The sequence below is a fragment of the Anopheles moucheti genome, chromosome 3 (assembly GCF_943734755.1).
Source record: "Anopheles moucheti chromosome 3, idAnoMoucSN_F20_07, whole genome shotgun sequence".
NCBI classification, from domain to species: Eukaryota; Metazoa; Arthropoda; class Insecta; order Diptera; family Culicidae; genus Anopheles; species Anopheles moucheti.
Window position 1 is genome coordinate 64,261,048 of NC_069141.1, and position 25,459 is coordinate 64,286,506.

Below are 25,459 nucleotides of genomic sequence, written 5' to 3' on the forward strand. Positions count from 1 at the left end.
TGTACTTCGCGCTAAAACGAAACAGCGACAGACAAAAGAAAAAGCGCACACACATGCGAAATACTAAATAACGAACAGAACTGTCAAAATGACAGCTGCAAGCAAAAGGGAAAACAGAACTTGTAACGAAATGGAAACGAGCAGCAGTGTGCAAAATTGTGCATAAAAAAACGAAACGGTGATGCGATTTCTGAGCAATATAGTGTAATGGATGAGTTCTTGCAGGGTCCTCTTGCCAAACACACTCACATACAAAATTTGAATGAAAAGCAATACACAGCCCCACCGCTGGGGCTGAAACAAAATGGTTGTTAAATTTGAAAAAAAAAACAAAAACAAACTATCTACTATCAATTTCTGACATCAATTGGAGTCCGCGCGTGTTTGCGGGTTTGGGGGAAAAGTCATGGGCTGAAAAAGGTAAAGGTGAAAACACATTCTTCCATAAAGTAGCGTTTGCTGAACTTTTCTACTAGAGAAAGAGACAGAGAGAGAGAAAACATTAAAAGAAAATCGTATAATATAGATTTATTTAGCGCATTTAAAACGTAGAAACACAACAACAAATTACTGCACTAGGCTGCAACTACAATTTTGAAATGAAGTTTTTTGCTTTACAATTTTTTCGGACGATGAAACAAATTAAACCGGCGTAAACGGTAACCCGGTACCCATTAGCATTGTTGTTCGCAAATTAGAGTTTTCGCTTCGGTTAGCCCAATTGAATTTAATCTCTCTTTTCCCCATTACTAATGCAGCTCTTCTTCTTGCATGGACAGAACCGGAAGGTCGGCCATTTTAGATTTAGTGTGCGATGCGAGTGCAATACAGTTCGATAATGAGTAGCAAATAAGCAGCCACTTTAAGGGTTAAGATAATAAGTAACAGTAACGCAAAACATGCAACAAAAGAAGAAAAAAAAAACAACAACCCAGAGTGATCCAAACGATATAAGAGAAAATTCTGCAAAAAAGCGATATACAGATGCGAAATTATATATACACTTAGTTTAAGTAAGCAATATATGATATAAGCAAATAAGCGTAGCGTAAAAAAAGGAAAAAGAAATTAAATACTCCTAAAAGCAGTAAAAAGCAAAACCGCGTAGCGTACCGAACTTTGAAAGCAATCTATAAAACATGCAAAATGGTGAAGAAAATCCCAAACAAGCATACACAATGAATGAAATGTATAAGCAATACCTAAATGAAACCAATCAAGCAACGAAAACAAAACAACTGCACCACTGCAGAGCCACAAGTCCAGCGCTGCTGTAAGCGTTCTAACGAAAGCAAAATGACTGTACAAACACCTGCACGTGTACCCCTGGACCATCCAAATCAAAACGAACGCTAAGAACGGACTTGGCAGTGGCGGTGGCAGTAAGAACCCCGGAACAGCCCCATCCCGGCAAAGAGTCCTACCAAACACCAAACGCCGTTCATCCGTTGGATGGGAATGTTTTACAACACGAAACAAAGCTAAGGTAAACATAAGACACGGCAATAGATTTGCCTGCACATTGGGTGCACATTTCGCTTTAATGCTAGAGGAATGCAAGTGAACCATGCAACAGTAACGCTTTGCGGAATAAGGTGAAAGCAGTGATGATTTTGTGAGTGCTAGCCGTAGTGTATAAGGTGTAGATAATTTTGCATCACAATAAGTAGCCGTACTTTTTCGCTAACAACCTAGGAAGGCAACAGTATGAATAAGCAATAGCTCTCACGATCTCCGACGTCGCTGAAGTCGTCGTACGACATGTAGCACGAATTGTTTTGTGATGTATGAAATGTGTGTCAATGGGGTTAAAGCAGTAAGTGAAATCCATAATTTGAATGATAGATATGAGTATAGGTGTAAAGGGTTTTGAAGGCAGCAAAAGTTTTGGCAGCGATGCAACGGTGCGAAATTATGCAATTGCATCTCGGTAACCGTACAAATGGTGAGCGTTCTGCATTATATCTTTTCCATATTACATTAGACAATCGTCTACTAGGTTCTACACTTGGAAAAAGCGTGTATCACATTCGCTCGACATCGAACCACTCAATTATGCTTCGATTCCGCCTAAAGCTATGCAATACCATTACATGGTTACGCAAGTATTTTTTAATTGCATAACTCTAGGCGCTGTAAAGCCACCACTCGATCTCAACAGAATTTGGAAGTGATACACTTAAACCATACCTTTTTTTATTCTTAAAATCATTAATTATACAACTAAAATTAGACAAAATTATTTAAGTAAGCGACCATGACGGTTAATTCTTCTCGTAATGCCTGTCTTTCTCAAAAGCAGCATGCTTTATTTTTGCGTTACACTAGTCAATTTGAATTGCATAACTTTAGGCGCTGTAAGTGCAAAGCTCAATTTATCAAAAGTAAGCGTTTATTATGATTCAACAATTAACATTTGACGAAATTTTACCTTCAAAGTGTCCACGATGAGTAATTTTTCTAATGATGCTTATAATTCTCAGCATCTTCTGTGCCGGCTAATGATTTAGTCAAAGAAGAATCGGAAAAGGCTATAGAAATACCGAGAAGAGCTTAGTGATATTTTTTTTAACAAAATGATGTTTCGATTCCTCCAACATACCCTTGAACGACAGTTTTGTAAAGCAAATAGTGCCCAAACCGTGAACAGTATGTTTCGATCAATTAGCAAACGGACGTCGGTCAACGTTCCACCGTGGCAACTAATGAGCCCGTTGTTGCACTTGCGATGGAATGCAGTCCCGCTCGTCAACAGCGGGCACGGGGACAGACGGTTGAGTGTATTTTAATTCAATCACACTCCATTTCCCGACTTCCTTCCGGGTGCCACCACCGGGTATTGTCACGGGACAAACGCTACAAATTCCAGCCATCGGGTGCACTTTTCGCCACGGCCTGCCAAATGACAAATGATTCGGCTTCGGCTCGCGAACCTGTAATTGCAACCGCACACGCAACACATGCAATAAATTTGTCCACTCGGCTCGGTGCAAGCGGGAGGAGGGAAGGTGCGTAATGCAAGTAGTTGTTCAGTGCATTAATTAAAACACACTTTGCGCTGATGGGGTAGAACCATCTGCATGATTCTGGCGAGCCGTGAGCCGTTTCCGTTACAAGACGTACGAGTCAACTTTGCTTAACGTCAAACAACCTTTCTTAACTGCACCCTGCTCAAAAACAAACGTGCCCATACATGGGCAAAGCCATGGCCCCAAAGGGCAAAGGAATAAAATGCAATCACGATCGCTTTACAGCGCTGCCCCAACACACATCCCAACGGTGTGTCACTGGCAGATGATAAATTTTTTGTATCACACCCATTATCGCCTGACCGATAAGATTAACTTCCCATCGTATCCGGTTCCGGTGGGAAGTCACGATTGATTGCCACGTTGAAGGAAGTCAATTCACTTACCCGGTTGCGGCTCGGATCGTCCCCCTTGTTGCGAGCAATTTATATATTCTCGTCGGAGAGAAAAAAAAAAGGAAGAAACACCCCAAAACAAAGACGCTTAAGGGCTGCACCGAAATCAATCTCACCCTCAACCATGATCGCTTTACAACCGAACAAAAAAAAAACAAAACAAAAGCGGTTCAAGCTCAAAATTATACCCACTAATGGGGATGAAGACAATGGATGGGATATAAAAGTAAAAAAAAAATACACGGGACTCCAAGGAGGTGGGAATCAGTCGGGCCTAACCCGTCGGTCCTCGGTGGCGGACAAAAAAAGAACATTCTTCCATAATCAATGATCACGATTGGGCGAGCACATGCGTGTGACACCGACACGACCGAAAGACCGTGACCTGCCGCATAATCGTGATATCAGTCGGGAATGGTCCGATTCCGGCGGTGAGGCGATAAGAATAAATTTTAACCCATCCACCAACCCATCGGATCCTTGTGCAGGGTTGTGACGCACTGTAGCGCACGCCACGGACAACAACACAAAAAAATCGAATGAAAAATGGGTGAACATTTTTCTTTTCGTGATGTAACTCTCTCTCTCTCTGCATCTCTCTCCCTCTCGGCTTTCCATCTTTTCCGAGGTCCATTATTCCGGTGTCTGCAATTGATAACCTTGCCCGGTTTGCAGCACGATTGCGACCGATAGTGTGCGCATTCGTATCGTGTGAATGAAAGTGACACAGTCGCCGGCAGGAGCATTTGGTTCGATGGTTTCCATCGGCCCCAAAGCCCGAGTTTCGCTGATAACAATGTGTGGGTCCTTACACACGAAAGCCACAGACCCGTTCGAGGGCTCCAACACAAAAATGGACACGCTCGTTCCGCCTCATCCATCGGTGCTGTGCTTCGGTGGTTGAAATTGAATCATCATTTTATCTAAAATATTATCTAAACGGAATTCAATTTCCGACCGAATTTATAACTTCGCTTTGCTGTGTGGTTTTCATCCCTCCCCCCCTCCCCCAAAGCGGCCATCGCGCTGGACAGTGCTGTGACTCCACTACTCATCGAACGACCGTTTTTCGGATTGATTCTATTCGCACTGTTCTGATTCTATTTCACCCCATTCGGTACATGGAGCGCATCAATAAGAACGTAACACTGGAACCAGGACTCCTCACGAGCACGTCCGTCCACGTGGCTTGTCGACGTATACGATGGACAGTGTGAAGAACGACTTGAACGTTTCGAAGAACTATTCGCGAGCGAAAACCCAATATCTCTGTTACGGTTTGTTCACAACCAGCAGCAGTGCGATTATCGAACCATTCTTCTTCAGACGTGTTAAAACTCAAACCCATAAACGACCTCTTACAGCAGCGCATTGTTAAAAGTCGGGACAGCAAGCAAAAAAAAAACGAACAATACTCCCCAAACCCCCCCCTCCCAGTCCACGGAGGGCAGCCCATATCCCACTTTACACCCCATATTCCGAGACCCCATTTGGAACGATTTAATACGGCCCCGGTTGGGCCGCAAACATTCTCCAACAACGATCGAAGCCGTTCGGCGCTTGTTGAATTTTATTATCCCATTGACCAGCACAGCAGCTACCAAGCGCGGATCGGACAAATCCGACGCCGGCAAACCCGTAAGGAGACACCTACTGCTGAAGGCAACCGGACGGCCCAATCCGTTCGGCTGACGACCCATCGGTAAGTCACACGGGTCGGCGTTCTGCCGGTGCAGTGCCTTGATGATGCCTTCGGGAAAGTTTTTTGCTATCCGTCCTGGCCCGGTTCCATGGCGCAATGGATGTGCCGTAATGGATGAGATGACGCGGGAGTAAAACGCGCCTCGACTATGGCTTTTTTTTATTGCCGAACGGATTTAACGCACCGTTCGTTGGTCGCGTTCTGAAGCGCCATCATTAACTCACTCCAGCGACCGTAAAGTCCGGATGGTGGCATTGAGTGTAAAGTCGCGCACTTACCTCTACCCGGTATGATGGTGTGTCCTTACGAGCTTACAGCCCATCCGGAGCACGGGTACGGGTGGTCACTGTTTTATGGTTATTGATTGTTTGTACTCTTTTTAGTGTGGTTCGGCACTTGTGCTACTACTGAAGCATCTGAATGCGAGATCTGACACGATAAGGATGTTATCAACCAGGGCGAGCAATCGTAATGTCTTGCTGGCAGAGGACGCAATTGATTTGTTTTTTTGTCTACGGACATCGGTGTGAACAAGTGTTGATCTTACAGAATTTCGTTGACGATCAACTTCAATTCCTGATGTATTTTATGAAAGTCTGGAGCAGTAAATTATAGTGATACGAGTGATTTGAGTGGTAAAATGGTAAACTTTTAGTCATTTCAGTGCTCTGCTCCAGTTGAATTGGAGTATTGCCAAGATTGATCTGAATCCATCTTAATTTCTGAATCTTTTGCAAGCTGAAATCAATTCTTTTCAAGCTTACTCGACTTGAAAATTCCCGATAGTGAGAAGAATTCCAGATCTACCTCGAAATATTCTAATAGAACTTTGATGGAGTTCAGAAAGTTCTGTTGTATCTGGAAACCCTGTAAACCCACTGTTAGACCACTTAAGTATAAAGCTAGAATATAAAAAAGCTTGCTTAATAAGCTCCGCACTTCCACAATAATTTGTCGATTAAGCACTCATGGGAAATTCTTTTCCAAAAAAAAACTCAAAAACATTGGATCTCTAACAACAATAGTTCATTTTCCATCTGTGACTACATTTATGCACAGCAGTTTAATCTACCACTAAGCATCACTACCGGGTAGACCGGTGTTTGTACGGTGCTACTCCGACCGGGACAAGTGTCCGGGCCAAAGGGTGCCCGGCCAGAAAAATCACAGTCTGGCTCGGCGCTTCACGCGAAAAAAAAACAAGTTCGATTAATGCTCGCTCCAGCGGACCCGGGTTGTAAAAGTCATTAAAATTCATGGTACTTCGCCTCGGCGCTCGGAGGGCAATTCCGATGAGGAAAACAAAAAAAAAAAACCCCGGCACTCCGGGTTTGGCTGCGGTTTGGCTGTGGCAAAAGTTCGCGTTTGTCTGGAAGTGTTGTTTTCATTTCCACTCCCATCAACCACGCACCGGGCGGCTGTTCGAGTTCGATCCTTATTTAAAAAAAAAAGCACACACAGAAAAAGCACAGTGAAAACTCAAACTGCAAACAAAAATTGTGACCAAAGCTCCCTTTAAACGGACCATGGCCACGGAATGGGTTATGGTTCGTTTACCGTCCGAGCGGTAGGGAATGCACAAAAAAGGGAAAACTCGCCCTACGATTGCCTGACGGGTGATGAAGCACCACCACCACTACCAGCAGCAGCAGCAGCAGCAGCAACACGGTGTAGCAAAAGCACCAAATCACCCAGACTCTTCTTTACTGAAACATTGTCAACCGAAACGAAACCGCTTTGTGTGCCTTTTTTGACAAGCAGCACACTGTGCGGCACATTTCATGCCAACGCGCGTTCTTTCCCTTTCGTTTGGTTTTTTTTTTTTTATTAGTGGTCGCCCGTTCACTTAAGAACATCATGGATGAAGTGTGGCGAATCGTTCCACATCGTGCCCAAAACCAGCTTCCCATCCTCAGCCCCCAACGATGCAACGAATGCTTTTTCTTTAAATTCAATTAAAAATAATTACATAATTTCAAACCCATTCACAAGAGGGAAAGAGAAAAAAATAGGAGGAGGAGGATGAACGAGGTCTCGGGGAAACATTACCACCCTTCTGCCGTAGGAGGGAAAATTGCGATTTTATAATGAACAAAAGAAATGATTCTATTTCCAATTGCAAACACCCTCCTCCTGTGGAAGGGATTTTCAGCATGCGCCTGCAAGCAAGGGACCGGACCCAGAACGCACCGAACAAAAGGAGTTCTCGAAAAAGCAACGCTCGATTTTCAATTTCCCGCTTTGCCAGAATCGCTTCCACTGTGGTAGGCGGATTGGGGGAACAGTGTGCGAAACCGAGCAGGAGCACGCCGTCGGTACAAGTGTTACCGGCCCTAAGTTGCCCGCTGCCATTTGGAAAACTGCAACCGAAGTAGCCGCTTCCACAGAGTGGTATTGTTTCTCTTTTGGGGTTAGTTTTCTTCTTGCCAGTCGTAGGAAAAATCACGACACACATCGGAAGACGCACAGTCACGGAGCGTACGGAGGCGAATGTGATAAGATGCAGAACAAAAACTGCTCCAATCCTGCACACTTTGGACACCATTGTTGTGGTGACGATGGCTGATGGAAATGAGGATAACAATGGACGGGAATTCAGTGAGGAATCAAAAGCGACAGGCAAGCAAAAAAAAAGCCCCGAACGAAGAGAGATGTGGTTTCCTCCTTCGTGTCTTGCGTCTGCTGAACCAGCTGTCAACCAAGATCGGCAACACTTTGTCACTGTCGTTCAAATGGGTTTATGTATGAAACTGGCGTAGGGTATTGTGATACTATTAATCCTAATTGTTGTAAAATTATAATTACCATTTGTTGAATATTTCCTGCTCTTTGGAGATGAACATTTAAACTATTTGTTTCCAAGACCTCCGTGTTAAAACTATAGCAGAATCCCAGTCCTATAAGATATCAAAATTAAAATTATCTTCTGACAAAAAAACACAATCCACAGACAATTGAAACACACACCCGGTACCAAAAAAAGAACCATAAGTTCCAGGTGGTAAAACTTTGCTCATTTTCCTTCATTCAAGAAGCTTAGAACACGCGTGACAGGCGCACAGAAGATGATGGTAAAACTTTCTTATTTCCAAAAGGCCTACGTTCGCTCGAGACGTTTCGGAATTAGTTTCGGTCCGGTAGCTTCAAATGATGATGCACCCGGCAAGATAAAGCTTGACTGTGAAGAGCCTTCCAAAACCCTGTCAGCTTGGCAGCTTGGCCATTTCAAAATGTGTGAAAACCTGTCGCACTGCTAGACACACAGCACACAACGTTTGAGGTCGTTTGAGTTGAGGACACGTCTGTCGAGAAAGGTTTTTGGGGAGGGGCGGGAGGATGAAATTCCTGAGCACATTCCCCTAACGCTGCCGAGTGTCTGGCTGGACTGGAACTAATCTAGCGTAGCTAAATAGTTGCATAAGTGAACGCTTCCAAGGTCGAGAATATCTGGCAAGAGTAAAGCAGATGGGGAAGGAAGCATCCACAGCACAAACTGTTGCCATAATGCGATAGATGGCGCTGTATGCGCAACAGTACAAAGGATGGGGACCGGCCACGCCACAGCACAGCACGAGCTCGATGAAGCGGCACTTGTTGTTTCTAGCCAAGCACACTTTAAACAAGCGGTTCGTCGTTCGTTAGAGATGTTCTTCACATGAAAGTTCTTTCACGTCTCCATCCCGTCCTGCCCAGCGTCCTGAAAACGCAAAAGCAGATTCATTGGAGGGACACGAAACGGACGACAATTTGAGTGAGACACTACGTTGTTGCACCATTGACCTTATTCCCAACCGGCACCGGTAGCGAGGAGTCTGGGTGAGTAGTCGTGTCGTACCAGTGATCTAATCAGACACTCGAAAACACCAAGACGTACGGCCCATTCGCCCATACCTTGGCGGTAGTAATTTAATGAGAAAACAGAAAATTATTATTGCTTTAAATTTAATTAGAAAACAGCTGGGGCAGCTAGTTACTTTCCAGCCATGTGATAATGACGGCCGTTTAACGATTCCCGAAGTAGAATCGCAATAAACGGGGAGGATGAACTTTATTTCGTGAATAAAGTACGTCGTTTTCTGGCGAATTTAATACGTATCGTTTGGGGCTGTCCTGTCAACTTTGTAAATTGTTCTCGTAGCCCTGTTAAGCAAGGTTCCAATTTGTTGGATAATTTTACGAAAAGCTTGCTCCCTGCTGAGGCGTAACATTCCCGCAAAATGCCTATGACTGGGCCGGAACAGCAACATTAAATTGCCTCCATTCCATTTGCCGTCTCATGCATGGAGCAATTGGGGAAAATAAATTTGGAATCAAACGATATTGGAATGCGCATTTCTTGGAGAATTCGTTCCCCTTCCGAAAGAGATCTTTCGTTAGCGTAAACCTTAACGAAATGCAGTACATCTTTCGTACTCAGAGCAGCCACCATCAGGCGTTTAGATGCTTTATTCTTCATTCTACGTCCTACCGTACATAACTCTTACCTGTGTGCTATAGCTACGATTAAGTATTAAATACATTTAATTAGTTGATTTTTAATTCTAACAGCTGAAACTAGAGAATGAATTGAATTTTACTTGTAGAATCAATAACATTACATAGAAAACAGTGCAATTAAACAACAATTTAATCCTTCCCAGAAAGAGCGCCCTCTAGCGGCAATTTAATGTTTGACACGCTGCACCATTTGTACGGTCTACTGAGATGCGTGATTGCAACAGAAAGCAATTAATTTCAACCAACAAACAATTGAACGGTTTTACTGCTGAAATAAACCACGAATAAGATGAAGAACGACCCAAGAAGGTATTTAAAGTAATTTAAATTTTAGTAAAAGTACCCCACAGCAATATGAGGGAGAAAGAGAGAGAGAGAGCGAGAAAAAAAACAACCACAAGCCTATTATTATACCGGATCAATTAGCGCGTTACGCTTCGATTAGTGATTAGTGCGGTAGAGAAAAGCAAATTAAAGCTAGGTAGAAAGTGCAGACGGAATGGGACAGAAATGCCATCATCCATGTACGCAACATATCATAACGGGACAATACGTTCAGTTTTTTTTCCAAACTCTTTACTCTTAATCCAAACAACTACACCGAAGCTTTTCGGCTTTTTGTAGAAAACCATAGGGATGTTTGCCAGAGCGGCACCGGTCGTGTATCTCAATTATTCACTACTCAATTATTAGTATCAACTCTATGAAACGCGCAATACCCGCGCTTTACCCGGTCATCGGAACGGAGAATGCAGGGCAGTGGAGGATCTTAACGAAATCTTAAAACAAACGACATAAGTTAAATTATACAACGAATAAACGCGTCGAGCATGATGCTGTACCGAGATGGATGATGTACTTTGCAGATGGAATGCACAACACAACACAACGAACATAAAAAAAGGCAGTACCCTTGGTCGTAAATGGGACCGAAACCTGCAAGTTGGCGCAATTTTCGCACGGCTTAAGGTAAAGTTTACCTCAAAAAACAGCAAAACGCAAGCAAAACTTTTCTCTTTCCAACCCACTGGGGCTTGTTTTTCTTTTCGCATTCATTTTCTGCATGCATAAGACATTCGGCTGTCGTGGAAGATTTTCACTTCCGCGCCCGGTAATGTTGGTGTATTATTTTACACTTTACGTGCAGCAACAAAGCAGATTCGGTTGTGCAACACTTCTTCGGGACTTCTCCTGCGTTTCGTGCTAGTTACATTTTCCATTCCACTAGTTGTATCTTCGTTTTGATGAAGTTTACATTTATCCACGATAAGCAAGCAGCGGTGCAATGATGTTGCACTACTTACAAGTTGCCATCTTTGATTTCTCATTGCTGACGAAGCACTTCACACAGGGACGGTACAGGACTGTTGCAATTGCATGTCTCTCTCCCTCTCGCTCTGTTTTGTCCATGACAAGAAAGAAGGCAGACACTGTTTTTTTTTTTTTTGCAACACTGAACACTGCAGCCAAAAACACACATTTGATGAAGCACCTCAAGCTTGTCGTGTCGAAACCGAATATCAACAGTACGATCTTGCCAAGAGAAAGACTCACAACAAGAACCAAAAAAAACGCGCACACACACACAAAACAACCCTGCCAACCAAGAAACAAGAAACATTCGAAACTTAAAGTACCAAGTCAAACAATAACAGCACGGGCTGCAGCACTTCCGGACTATGGCACAACTTTTCGACAGCAGTTTCAAGTTTTGGAGTGCAAATTAGAAATTTCCCCCTTCCCTTCGCCGCTTTGGAGCGCCGGTGCATCACACTCGACGGGCGCAATGATGCATGGATGGGTTGCCGAATTCTGGCAAATACCTTCCATACCCTCCCAATCTCATTAATTGCAAACTGCCTTTCGCGTGCGTCCCCTCCCTGCGAACACGAACATACTCTTGTGTTGTTGTTTTTTTTCCTCCGTTTTTCTTGCTCGCAACTACTTAGCTAACTTTTTCGGCCAATCGTACGTACCCATCGCTCCCAAGGATGTGCGCCACGATTCATTATGTAACGCAAATTACATGCAGTTCATCAGTTTTGAGCCATCTTCACATCACATTCTCGTTCTCCGTGTTGGGCCGCGTACGCGCACTGCATACATGCAGGCGCCCAGCACTGCACGATAAGTACATCGCATTACAAAACTTGCTTACCGAACACGTAGCAGCAGCAAATACGCGCGGCCGAATCCGTCAATCACGATAACATTTGCGACTTTTAACGGACACTTCCTCATCACAGTCTTTGCGTTTAAACAGGGGGTAGCCATTTTAAGCGAACAGCGTGCTTACGTAGTAGTGTTTAACTAAATGCATATTATTTGCTCACACAAACCATACCTGCCTACTTCCATCCTGACTATAAAGCTAATATCTTCACTGCTATAAAACTTGCACAGTGTTTATGAAACTTGTTATGCTTTATCGTTTGAAGCAATTCTTTTTCCTAAAATCTAAACATTTTCTCTTACACTCAGAGCGAAAGACTAGCAAAACCAAACGAATCAAATTATAACAAAGATCCTCTAAGGTTCGCCATAATTTCTTATGCACTTACTCACGCTCGTAGACAACGCGTAGAAGTTATCAATTTTTGCCCTACTCTACCCTCTATTAACTCTATTCTCACGTGCGTGACAGCTGGTCAGTTTTGTAACGTTTCCATAGGCAACGAATAGACACAACTAGCGTTTAGCGGTAGCATCTAGAATCTAACAAACAAATCTAAGCACACCATGAACAATCTTTAACGAAATGAAATAATAATTTTACGCTAAACTTGCTAATAAAACTAACCAAATCAAATACTGCTACAGATAACAACAGCTCGATACTATAAAACTGCATTTCTTCCAGTTGCGCCAGAGAACAAAAAAGAGGGGGAGGTCGATTTAAAAAAAACCAAATACAGTACGATCTACTACTCATACTCCTACTACTACTAGCGTTCATTCTTTTGCCAATTGTTTGCTTCAGTTGATCTTATTAACACAATAATGGAAAGGTAATTAAGCATTCGTAACCTCCTAACTTTAGCGACTACCTTAACGACACTTTGTCACAGATGGAAGGGACAGACAAATGTGCAAACCATGAGCAATAGAAACGCAAAACAAAAGCAATACTAAAAGTGCGACAATGAGTGGTAGTGGTGAAGCTAACCAAAAACCCATTTAAGATATATATGCAGAATTGTCCTTAGCTTTAGAACTTGAGCGTTTTTCTTCGTGCTGGGTAAAAAAAACGACACAAACATGAGAAGAATAGGAAAGAGTTGCGTTTGAAGCACAGGGATATTCAAACGACAGAAAAACACACAGCACAATGATCGAATGGGTGATTCGTCCATGCTAGCAACCAATATGCGAGCACAATACACACGTATCTATTAAGCTGTAGCTCCAATTAATAAGTAGACGTCAGTATGGGGAACCATCGGCACAGGAAATTCCACTTCCAGCAGGGCTGCTGGCAGGGTAAAGCAAAATAATGAATAAAAAAAAAACACACAACCCCACACCCAAACAAAACTTTAAAAGCAATACATTGAGCGTCACGCGTGAACAAGCATTTATCAAAGGAAATTTTTGCATTTGCAAGCCAAGCGCCGCTGGTTTAGGTTGGTTTGAAGCAAGGATCGGGGTGTTCGGTTTTAGAAAACCCTGCAAAAAAAATCAAATAATGTTACTGCAACAGCAACTAAAACAAAGACCAATTTGATATATATAAAGACAAAACAAAACACAGCAAAGTAAACTTGTAGCGTAACATTTCCAAGTGTTAGAGCGAAATATTTAGGGACAGGCAGGGGCACGCAAATACCCAAACCCGGCAGATAACGTTTACCTAAACTTAGCACCTTTTCATCGTCAACCTAGACACCGTGGTCATTGCGTAGCGTAGCGAAGCTTTTACTTCTAGGATCTTGAAAAGATCGTTTCTCCCGGCACATTCTTCAGTAGTCTTACTCTTCGCTTTCGACTCGATTCCTATCCGATTTGCTGCAGCATAGAGACAAGGGAAGCAAAACAAACAAAAAACGATTCCACGCTGACTGCACTGATTTATATATTTACAAACATGATGGGCTGACCACACACAGCATAGCTACACACATTGGTCCTTAAGGGTGGTATGGTGAAGAACCCTGCGTGGCAAGCAACCCAAAAACGCATGAAATCGGCAGCAGAAATTTACACGGAAGTACTGTATACTGTTTGCTGGAAACATGCGGCTTTGAGGCATGTGTGCGTGTGTTTGTAAAAATATGTAACCACACAAAAACACACACACACACACACACACACACACACCACCCCCCAAAACATACACAATACATGCTCGAAGGGTAGTAAATGGCAGCGGTAGATAAGTAGACAAGTTAAGCGTGCAAAGAAGAAAAAAAAAGAAACAAATTTCAAAGTATTACAAGTGAAAACATAGAAAGTTTTTTGATAATTTTTCATAATATTTACATTTATACCGAATGGGATATGGGGGAAGGGGCGCGTGGTTTTATTGAAATTTTAGCAAAAAACGCAAATGAAACAAAAAAAACTTAGAGAAAAGCAATAAATGAAACAAAACAAAGAAAAAAAAAAACGCAAGAAATATGCAAAAAGAAAAGAAAACAGTAGTAACATTAAGCAGCGTAGTGGTAGAAGTGGGTGAAGCAAGTTAAAAAAAAACAAACAAACAAACACTGGAAAATGTTGAGTGTGAGTGAGTGTGTACGTTTGGTAAGGTAAAGTAGCGCGTCGCGTACACAGGCTACAATTTAGCGTTTATTCTGCAGCAAAAGCATATTACAAAAGCAAAACGCAAAACCATTACAAGAAATCGCCAGTAGTAGAATTGCTTTTATTAAAAGCTTCTAAATTATAAGATTTAAATAAAAACAAACAAAAACACACACACATACACAGCGAGGGAACGAAGAAGAGTGAAAAAAAACAGGCAGCCTAAGCTAGTAGAAGAAAAACGAAGCGAAAGAAAAGCAAAAGCGTATAAAACATATACAAGCAGGAAACAAAAGCCATCTAACCTACGGAGTGAACGAATGCTGAAGTGAAAACTATAAGATAAAAAGCGAAAAGACAAAAGCGAAACATCCAGCAAACACGGCTTTACACATAATGGAAGGCAACAACAACAGCGACAAAAAAAACGGAAAAACCCAAACAAAAAACAAGGCAACCAGAGAGGAGATTATGAGAACCTCTTCAAATACGGTATAGCTTTATGTAACCCTCCCCATGTTTTCTTAGAACAAGTAGTAAACAGCAAACCAGCAGCTGACCATTTCCAAACTTCGAAACGACACGAGAGGGAAAGATGGCAGCTGTTCAGCTACCGGCAGCAGATTAGTTGTTCTGTATTGTGCCACTAGGTTTTTTTTCCCTCCTCCAATTTATTCATTGCCAATGCCATTGTTTTTCGTGTGGGATGGATAAGTAAAGCAAAGCACACTAGCAAAAGCATCCCCGGTCTGGCCAGCTTTGGCTTGTGAAAGGAAACAGTCATTGAAGTGCAGTAAATTACTTCGCAAGCGCAATGATTAGCGTCCTGACGGTGCTGATCGCGAAAGGTGCAGCTTTCCTTTGGTGGGAGCATTCGAGTAAGGCTAGACGAAAGCAACAAACGTATGCGAAGTCGATTCCGTAACAATCGCATTGATTATACACATTTCCCCCAAAAACACATAGACACAGACATCTAGAACGCGCCATTTAACGATATTAAATTATACATATATATTTACTCTTATATACTCATTAGTTAATATTATACATGCATATATATATATATATGATTATATATATATACATACGTAGGGCTGAGGAGGATGACCGGAAGAAACTAGTGATTAATAGCCTCATGAAGCAATAAAAACATATTTTTAAAATTCAAAAATCTCACCACGTGCGTGGTCGTGTTTGAATCGTTTCGCCCAAAACCTGTTCCTGTTAAACCTGTTAAAGGCAATAAGTGGTAAGTGAAGGCAATGTTTTGCCGCCCGTTTCACTATTAATGAAATCACTCATCTTAAATTAAAACGTACTCGCACTTCAATTGCGTACGCATCGAAAAAAACGTCCGCACAGTTGACAAGTACACAATTGGTCAACAAACAAAATCGTTTCGCGTTGCTGGTGCAACGAAAAATTTAAAAAAATAAGCCCGCAAAACTGACTTTTCACAATGGCCCTTTTTTAAGCCTGCCGGTAATCGCACATGTCAGGAATAATTAATCCCCCCCCATTGTCCCGTGTACGAGCAACACTTTCCCTTTTTTTTGTTGTTGCATCGCCCATGAAAAACGGGACATGACATTCCACACTCCTTCCAGAACACCAAAAACCAAAAGGAATATTGCCAAAAAATATTTACCACCGATATCCCACCCCGTATCAAAAGCAGCTGGTAAACATTATTCGGATAATATTTTCAAGAGTCCATCGATCGTACCGCGATAGTGCCACCGGCAAATAATTGCTGTTGAAAAACCATACTGCGTGACCAGCAAAAAACCCCAAAAATACTTCGTCCTTCTGCTATCCTTTTGTCCAAGCGCCCACGCGTACGTTGAGGGGAAATTTCGAACCAAAAATATTAACGCATCTTTACTGGGCCAGATGAATTTTTTGGACAAATTTGCATGCGTAGGTTTGACCAATAACAAAAAAACAACCCCTGCAAACCCTTTTTACTGTGTGCGATTCACCCGCGCCCCACGCCATTACAGGAATGGACCCTTTTAACCAGGAGGAACCGATAGAATACTATTAAATAAAGACAAAAAAACAATCGAGAAAAATAAAGAGCATCCGGAAGTCCGGTGCGCGGGCTGCAACGCGGGAATGCACTTTTGTATGCACCGCAGCGTACGATGCCCCTCAGTAAGAGTGCGACAATAAATTAATAAACATAATGGTTGTCAAATTCATCAACATAAATTTAATAATTTCAATAAATTATACCTACCACCCTCGCCGGTGTAATGGGTCATCCGTTGCGCGGTGAAAGTGAATGTGCATTTGTGGGTGCAGACACGAAAAACAATAGGTGCCACCATCTCGCTAACCATAAATACGTTCCACAAACACTGATTCAACGCACCATAACGCTATGGCACGTACAGTACTGTGTATAGCGTAATGCTTCGGGTACGTCACTTGTTTGTCCACTGTGTGGGGCTGTGTTTGGCATCTCCCCGGTATGGATGGAACGTTTTACCATCTTTATCACGTCCGTTCGATTTCGATTTTGGCGAAAGATCGAACGTTCGTCACACCGGGACGCGTCCAGGAAGTGATTCTTCTGCTTTTCTTTTTTGATTATTACCCCTTTTTAAAACTACACTACGTGTGTAATGTGTGTCACATTGGCCGGGAATAGTCCTTACAGCGCGCTATTGGCATTGGAATCGAAATCAGCGAATCAGTACGGCGCACGGTAGCGTAAAGGGAGGACATAATTTTGAAACAAAATAGGAATTTTACGCATCAAGTGTTGTGTGTCTCAACAGAAAATTCCTTTCAGTAAATCATCATGCGTCTCCATCAAGAGCTCATCACAGCCTCCTTCAATTTCACCTCTTTATCACTGTCAATTCACCACACCACCTGTATCTCACCATAATTACAGTTGGAAGTAAAATGTTACTATTCATATCACATTATATCACAAAAAAATATAAGAGGAGAATAAGGCCGCCCCTGTTGCATGATGGCCCATACAGACCAATCCCCCGTAGCAAGGACTGACTATCCGACTACGTGGTAAAATAAGTCTAGTAAGCTAAGAATGACCGACATGACCTAGTAGGCCGTTACGCCAAGAAGAGAGAAGAGTCAACAATCAGGGTTTAGGAAGGGAAGATTTGCAACCGATAAATGAATGAATGATGCCGTGAGACGCTAAGTCTTTTTCTAATTCTAATCAGAATTAAATGTACAGAGCCTCAAATATAAACCCAGTAGGCTATGCATAAGGTGCTCGAAGGAAAACTATACAAAGATTCTGTTCCCTTTCCCCCTAAACACCTTGCACCATCATTCATCGTGTTCTTTCGATCATCATTCCTTCTTTTTCGTCTTCTTGACTATGCGGAAATGGACTGCAGTCGAATACTCGAGATACGCGGATAATGCGTACCAAAGAACGCGGATTCCACGTACCTCGAGATTCCTCTAACATTGTTTATATGTCGTATTAAAAGTTCGAAATCTTATTTCCGCGTCACTACACACATTCAAAATTGATATTGAAACGTTTATTTGTAGAATTATAATAAAATGTTATTAAAATTAATTTTAATGATAATGAAATCCTTTACCTAACCTTGTATCTAAAAGATATTTTTCTTTAGACACAAAATAACAGCAGGAGGTTTAGTTCTGGCTTAACATGACTTTGTCATATCCCTTCCTCTTCCTAGCTCTTCCGTAGCTCGATAGTCTGGGGATTGGTTTGGATGAGGTTTCTGGACCTGTTCTGCCGTGTGAAACCGGCGCTGCTACCAAATGCATCAAACAAGACAAAAGTGTATTCTATAAGCGTAGCAATTAAGCAAAGTTTGTTTCTATTATTTCAAACACTGACTTTAACATCATTTAACATAAAATTCAAAAAAACACCAAATATCAAAAATCGTATACAGGCAGTCCCCGAGATATGCGGTTCCTCTTAGACGCGGATTCGGAGATACGCGGTTTTTGGAAATTTGACAGATGAGCTAGTTTATAGCACAAAATCTAAGCAAAAAGATGAAAATTGGTCGAAAATACCTTATTTTGTCACATAAAACATTTCTTTCTAACTTATTTTAATGTATTTTTTCTTAAAGTCACCTGATTCGGTGAAAAAAATAAGTCCAGAGAAGGAAGTCGACTCTGTGACTTTGAAGTATAAACGAAATTGCAAAAGGCTTCGACTTACGCGGAAGTTCGAGTTACGCGAATTTTTCCCGGATTATAGCGGTCCGCTATAATAGCGTATCTCGGGGACTGCCTGTACCTAGAAAACTTTAATAGTCTTCATCTGATGAGCGCTTCGGCGCTTGAAAGAAATGCAATTATATATTTTAGAATCATGTTTTCCAGATTTTAGAATCATGTTTTCCATAGACTTTTAAGACATATGCAGGTTATTAACACCCTTGTAAGAGCACACTGATAGAAGACTCAAGTGAAATGTGAAATCTTTTTAATCGATCGAGCAAACATACGGTTGAGGAAGAGCTAATATTGCAGCACTGTCAGGCGCGTAAATTGAAGATGAAATTCAATTGATTGCAGCTTCTATTTTAAATCGAGATAAGATTCAAACTTTTTGGATTGGGCATAGCATGTTAGAGAGCCGTGGTTATCAGAGTACATTTGCGCGACTTGCTAACCCACAATTACTTAAAATGTCCTCCCATCTACACGGATTCATTCCACTGTTCGCAAAATCACACCGAAAAACGCACGTGACGCATTCGCGGTCCACCAGTTACAACCTACCAAAGCTTTGGTTCGATTTTACTCTACTGCCCCGACGCGGACACACCGAACGGACTGAGCCACCATTTTATGGTCGCATTTCGCCCGTTCATCCGTCGTTTCAACTAAAACAAAATAAAAGAAGGTGCAATAATCATGAACTGTAACTGACAGTATGCAAAACGTGGTGCAAGTGCACACTGCCTGCCTTCCTGTTCGCAAACCCGATCTGGCCAGATTGGTTTTTCACGCTCCGGAGTTGCCACCCTGCCCTGTTCGATACCCGGGAATCGATTCGTTAATTCCGGTCATGTTTGGACGTCATGCGGTTTGATAATAAAATCGACCAAAAGTGAAAAAAAAACCCCGACAACACCATTTCGACATCGTCAACCAGTGGGGTCGCGGTGTGAAACCAACCGCTGGAGTTCGCTTTTTTCCGCATTTTTCGGTACTAGCGTGGACTTTAATGTTCGGAAAACTATGCATTCAGCTCCTGGAGTGCCATCATCGTCAGAACGCGGCACTGATACGCGCTGATAGATGTAGATAATAATAAAACCAAAAACATCCCCGAACTACTGGCTGAGCAGAGGTTCGAGTGAAGTGTTTTATGTACCCTTGCTATATTTATTGAGGCTCTTAAATCTATTCTAACCGAACCAGAAGAAACATTAGGAAACGTGACACCGTTCTAATACCTCTAGTAGAATGATGTTTGGCAACCGAAAATGAAACGAATAATAATGTAAAGTAACTCGAAAGTACTTGACTTAATAACGAAATGTTGAAATCACATCCGTTGCATACCTGTCCAGTGGTGAAGTGCACTTGACTGGTAAGAATTAGACACGATGCTCAACCTTGTGCGACTTCGACCAATCGTCTAGAAATTGCACCAATTGGCAGATACTTCGCTATGCCGAAGCGCCATCATTGAGGCTTTAGGCACTTACGCGATTGATAACTCTCTTTGTCTCCTAATAGTTTAAAGGTCCTCAAAACATTTAATTTATGTTTTGCCTAACTAAGACACTTGCTGTGGATTTCTGTCCAAAATGGTTAGCTACTGGAACTCCCGCATCCGGATTTAGTCGCCATTATTAGCATTCCAAATCTCTCCGGACCAATCGCACGAAGAAACGTGGCAAAAGTTCTCTATGCTTTAATTTCGCATAATTTTGCAGTAAAAATTTAGATTTACTGTTTACAAAAAAAAAGTTACCAACCGTTCATAATTCGAATAAATAAACTCGCATGTGCCAGAGATCATAATGGCACCCAAGCCGTCACCGGGAGGTTAACCTTCCATCCCCAGGAACTGCGGAACCGGGTATCCAATTTTAACAACATTTTTATGCATTTCCCAACCGGTTTTCCGAATATGTGACCGTGTGACAAACACACACACACACACGCGCGGGCGCGTTAACAAATCAAAAGTAGCAAACATGGACCCGGGGTTCATGTGAGAGTTTGCCTGTCGACCACGTGCGCTTGATGACAGTTGACAAACTGTTTCGCCAACGCGCCACACCCCGCCGCCAGTGGATCGTAACAGTTGGAGGAAGGATAAAATTTATGCTTGTTTTTTTCCCCCCCTTTCAACGGGGAACGTCCACCGGGGTTGGCACAAACGATCATAGCTTTATGATGCTCCATGCTGGAACTCGATGGTGCAAGTAGGAGAGTTTTGGTTGAAAAATATATAATTTCACGACCATCCTGCATCCTCCAGAACATATACACCCGTTTGTCTGGGAAGCCGTTTACCGGCACCGCTGTAAGCGCTCCAACTTGTGGAGGATTAGTAAACACAAAACAACTCTTTTACGTCCACGATCCGTCCTCGACACGTCAATTACATCTGCAAGCCCGGGATCGTGAAGTGTGGAGCAGACATAAAGAATAATAAAAGCAAACGCTTCTTTATGCACAACGGTAGCTTCTCGGATGTACACAAAAAAAAAATCCCCCACTCGTTATCAGGTTCAAGTGTCTGATACGCGGTGGAAAATGAGACCAAACCAAGCGGATTTACCGTAGAGAATAAGGGGATGTTTTTGTTTCTTTATCGATTATTTACAACTTCTTGGTGCGTTGGTCGCACTTCACACTTCCCGCCCGTCAGTGAACTCAAGCTCGGCACAACGCTACTCTTCACACTGTGCGAGCTCGGGGAAGTCACAGTAGTTCACCGCTGGATTCCAGTGCAGCTCGGACGGACAGGTTTGCTCCAGCTCCACTCCGTGCGGATCACAGATGTAGTACTTGGTGCAGTCTGTTTCATGCGGCACGTACACCATATGATCGGGATCGTATTCCGCGGGACAGTTGGGTGAAGGTTCTGGGGCGTGCTGGGGAGTGGGCGATACGCCCGGTTGACAGTGTGCCACCGACGGGTAGTCGCACCGTTTCTGTCCATCGTTCCAATGCAATCCGGGCGGACACTTGCTGACGACGGTCATCCCATGGCTGCAGTACAGGAACTTGCAGCAGTCGGTTGGATGTGGTAGCAGAACCGGCGGTTCTAGCGGATCGTCGACGGGTGGACAGCGATCGTCAGCCAAAACCAGTCCCACCAACAGTAGCACCGCACTCATTGCAACTATCCGGGATATGGTTACAAAGAAGAGTTCTTTTTATGTGTTCAAAATTCGAGCTTTGGCACACCTTTTACCTTTCATGGTGAGAAGAATAGTGTCACGAATTGACTAACCCAGACGATGGTACGTTCGTACTGCACCTGTCAAGCCATCGTGCGTGTCCTTTTTATGGAGGTTCGCGCTTCGGGCACGATGATATCGCGGATAATCTGAAGTGGCTGACGACTGAAGTTTGCAAATAACGATACAATGTTTTTTAAACAAAACCTCTCGAAGCTGTCTACAAAACCGAGCCGGCGATCATTCATGCTGATCGATGATTAATGCCCTATTGAAGACACTAACAGCAATCGCGCTGTCAAAAGTATTTCTAGTGCCATAAAACGCTCGCACTTGTGAACGAATCACAGCCAACACTTGTGTGCTGTGTGCTACAACGACAGTGGTAACAAGCTTATTGATAACTAACTTTATCATGCTTTAATTAATTAAATTTTGCAACCATAACGCAAAGCAAAGCACCCATTCACTCTTCTCGTCACTTGCCAATTTCTGGGGGATTTGAGTATATGCTCTCCGCTCCCTAACTGATCACCTTCATTCGATTTTACGAACTGCAAATTTGGCCATTTGGTTTTGAAGTATCTTCATCAGCCACAACCAACCGCTGGTGCGAAGAATGGTGTCACAACGGTCGTTAGTTGTTTGAGACTGCGGAACGGGAACACGTGAGCGCGTGTAACGTCACGGCTTATCCACCTTTCGCTTCATATACATATTAGTGTAATCATAATCGTCAGGCTCGCTGCCGTTTTAACTTCATCAATTGGCGCGCCCACACTAAGCTTGTACATTGAACAAACGAAAAAAAAACAAACAAAATACAGACATTTTCCGATAGGCACACAACACATTTATCGTTACGATTATGGTTATGGGCGTACGTAGACACCCCCCCAAACGGACACCTTTGTTGGGTGGATAGCGTGCACCACACGCATGATCATCTCGCACGCACTATGGTATGTTCCACGATATGTTTGATGCCGTGGACTGCAGAGAGAGGGGAGCAGTGGTTTGTGTCGATGGACTTAATGGTGACATCATTGGTGTGGAGTGATTACTTTGCTGTAACCAATTTACGCCATCGGAAATGGAATCCATTTCATGAAGAGTACATCCGTTCTGTATCTAATAAGAGCGCTAATAAGAGCTAATTTTGTATCGGCTTAATAATCGCTAGAAATAATCTTTACTGTACATTGCTTTCCGTGTAATACACAAATTGTTATTCAAATGTTTGAGTACTTATATAAATTAAAATAACATAGTGTTTGGTATTAACTTAACGACGACGACTTCGTTATTCCACACTTCGGCATATCCTTAAATCATCCACCTAGCTAACGATAACGAATTTTGCCAAAACAATACGAAAAACAACGCCATCAACGCTCCCAACATACCACGCGGAATAAAGCATTAAGAATGATCTTTCGCACCCTTTCAGGCATGCGTACAAACGGAAGTGTGGCATAGAAAGAAAATAGCATTAAAATCTAGAGGAATGAATAACCGAATGCCCTGTCCGGAATGCGTTTTGCAAGATTTACTCGTCCGGATCGGAATCAAAATCCATTTGTCGCGCCTTTTGTGTTGCCGTTTTTCTGGATGAAGTTCTTGTGGCCACACTAGCGATACTGCTGTTGCTATCAGATTTTTGGCTAAACATGGCACTGATCGAAGCTTGCGAGTGGGTACGGGTTGCACCGGTTGCACTTGCTGCTTTACTCGCAGCCCGTCCCGATGCTCCCCGTCCACCTCGTGATCCACGTCCGCGGGCCGGTTTGGCAGGTGCCGGTTTGGCTGGTGCCGTTTTGTCGCCCTGCTTAACCGGCTCATCAATCCCATCGCGATCGCGAAACCGATTTAACAGATCGGTTACATCCTCCCGAACCGGCTGCGCATCCAACATGTTGAGAAACTGATCATGCAGTTTCGATTCGACCGTATGAAACCCTGCCTCATCGAAAGCCTCGAGCGCGCTCTCCTTGGTAGTGCCGCCGTGCGTGGGCAGAAAGGCGAGCGCTTTGTCTAGGTAAAATTTTAAACCCTTCGCGGGCACATCATCATCTTCATAGTGGACTATCCTGCGCATCATTTCGGTCATGCTTCGGGGGTGAAGCACCTCTAGTTGGTTCACTGGATCCGCCTTCAAGAAGTAACTTTCGACGATGTCTTCTACTCGCAGAACAGACCCTTTGCTGTACGCTTCCTTAAGTGCTGCCTTGTCAACCGTATCGCCCGCTTCGTTCTTAACCTTTACTTTGGGCTTCTTCTTGAAAATTACCATATCCAGTGGGTTGGCTACGCGGTTCACATACCGCATGCCAAAACGGATTGCATTGAACTGTTGTTCGACTTCCGTCAGTATTAGACGGAGACGTATCAGCGGAAGTTTCGGTTGCCTTGGATACCCGGTGAGCTGCGTCTGGGCACGCTCAATCATGGCTTCAATACGTTCGGCGGCAAAGTCTTTCACCTTTTGCTGCACGTCACCTTCGTCCAGCGCTAGCTCTTCCTGCACGGTGGCTAGATCGACTGATTCAAACACGAACGGCCGTACCGATTGCAGCGGTATCGGATCCATCCGGAACAATCCTTTGTGGATGCTGAGCAGCCCGCAACACTTCGGTATTGCTTCACCCTCCGATAGGGACGTTGCCACCGTGGAGCCCGGTTGACTAACGTAAAACTTTTTCGCCGAATTTTCCTCCGGTTCGATGCGGCAATCGTGTTCATGGCCCCAGATGATCAAATCGAGAAACTGTGGCAAAGAGCTCTCCGGCAGATGATTTTTCGGTCCGCGTTCGACCCGATTCTGGTGCAGTACCATCACGTTAAAAAACCCGGGCTCATCCGGTCGCTCCATGAATACTTTCGCCTCTTCCAGCAAGCGACAAAGCCGGGCATCACTCATGTAACTCAGACCGTACAGTGCAAGCTTCGTTTCACCCTTGCGCAGCAATATAGGCCGGATATCAATCCTGCTCAGGTCGGTCCATTTCCCAAAGTAGTTCACGTACCCGTTTGTGCTCAGCAAATGCATCGAGCTTACGCGACCGGAACCGCCTGAATCGTCATGGTTACCATGGATCGAAAACATCGGTATGGCGATATTTATATTCGGATCCTCGTAGTTCACCGTTTGGGTTAGCGAGTCGACGAAGTTCACATTTTGAGCGCTCATGAACTCCAGCTTTATGGGTTTGTCGCCGAGCAAGTAGGTCTTCAGCAAACGGAAGCAGCGATCCAATGTGGCCGTGGAGGGGTTGGCCACATCAAATAAATCACCACCGAGCAAGATTGCATCCACCTCATTTTCAAGTGCATGCTGCAGCACTTCTTCGAAGGCAATAAAGCTATCGTCGCCTGAAACGAGACACGGTACCATTTCCAAGGATATTCATGTACAAAGCGCGGGAAAACAGCTGCCCAACCTTACCTCGAATACGATCCTTTTCCTTGAACCCCAAGTGTATATCACTGGCAACTAAAATCTTGATGGTGTCATCGGGATTAATTTGCGCCGTTTGCGAAGTAGATTCTGACATGGTTTTAGGCAAATAACGTAATAAACGTAGTGAAGTAATGAATGCCGGTAAAGTTACTTCCAGAGCAAATTGACATTTCTCAACATGACAGTACAGTTCATGGGGCATTGCGGGTGAAAGAAAAGAA

The 25,459-nt window shown here is 43.3% G+C and overlaps 2 protein-coding genes across 2 annotated transcripts; both read right to left on the reverse strand.

Annotated features, from left to right (window-relative positions):
- Nucleotides 1-21,158: 21,158 nt before the first annotated feature.
- Nucleotides 21,159-21,847, reverse strand: LOC128305829 (peritrophin-1-like). The gene has a single exon (XM_053043447.1). It carries the CDS (start codon nucleotides 21,713-21,715, stop codon nucleotides 21,266-21,268), a length of 450 nt encoding a protein of 149 aa, XP_052899407.1. The 5' UTR covers nucleotides 21,716-21,847; the 3' UTR covers nucleotides 21,159-21,265.
- A 1,335-nt stretch (nucleotides 21,848-23,182) lies between these two features.
- On the reverse strand, nucleotides 23,183-25,332 carry LOC128305826 (double-strand break repair protein MRE11). Its single transcript, XM_053043443.1, has 2 exons — nucleotides 25,224-25,332; nucleotides 23,183-25,150 (listed from the first exon to the last, which is right to left on the reverse strand). The coding sequence occupies exons 1-2, from the start codon at nucleotides 25,330-25,332 to the stop codon at nucleotides 23,328-23,330; spliced, it is 1,932 nt and encodes a 643-aa protein (XP_052899403.1). The 3' UTR covers nucleotides 23,183-23,327.
- Between the last annotated feature and the right edge of the window lie 127 nt (nucleotides 25,333-25,459).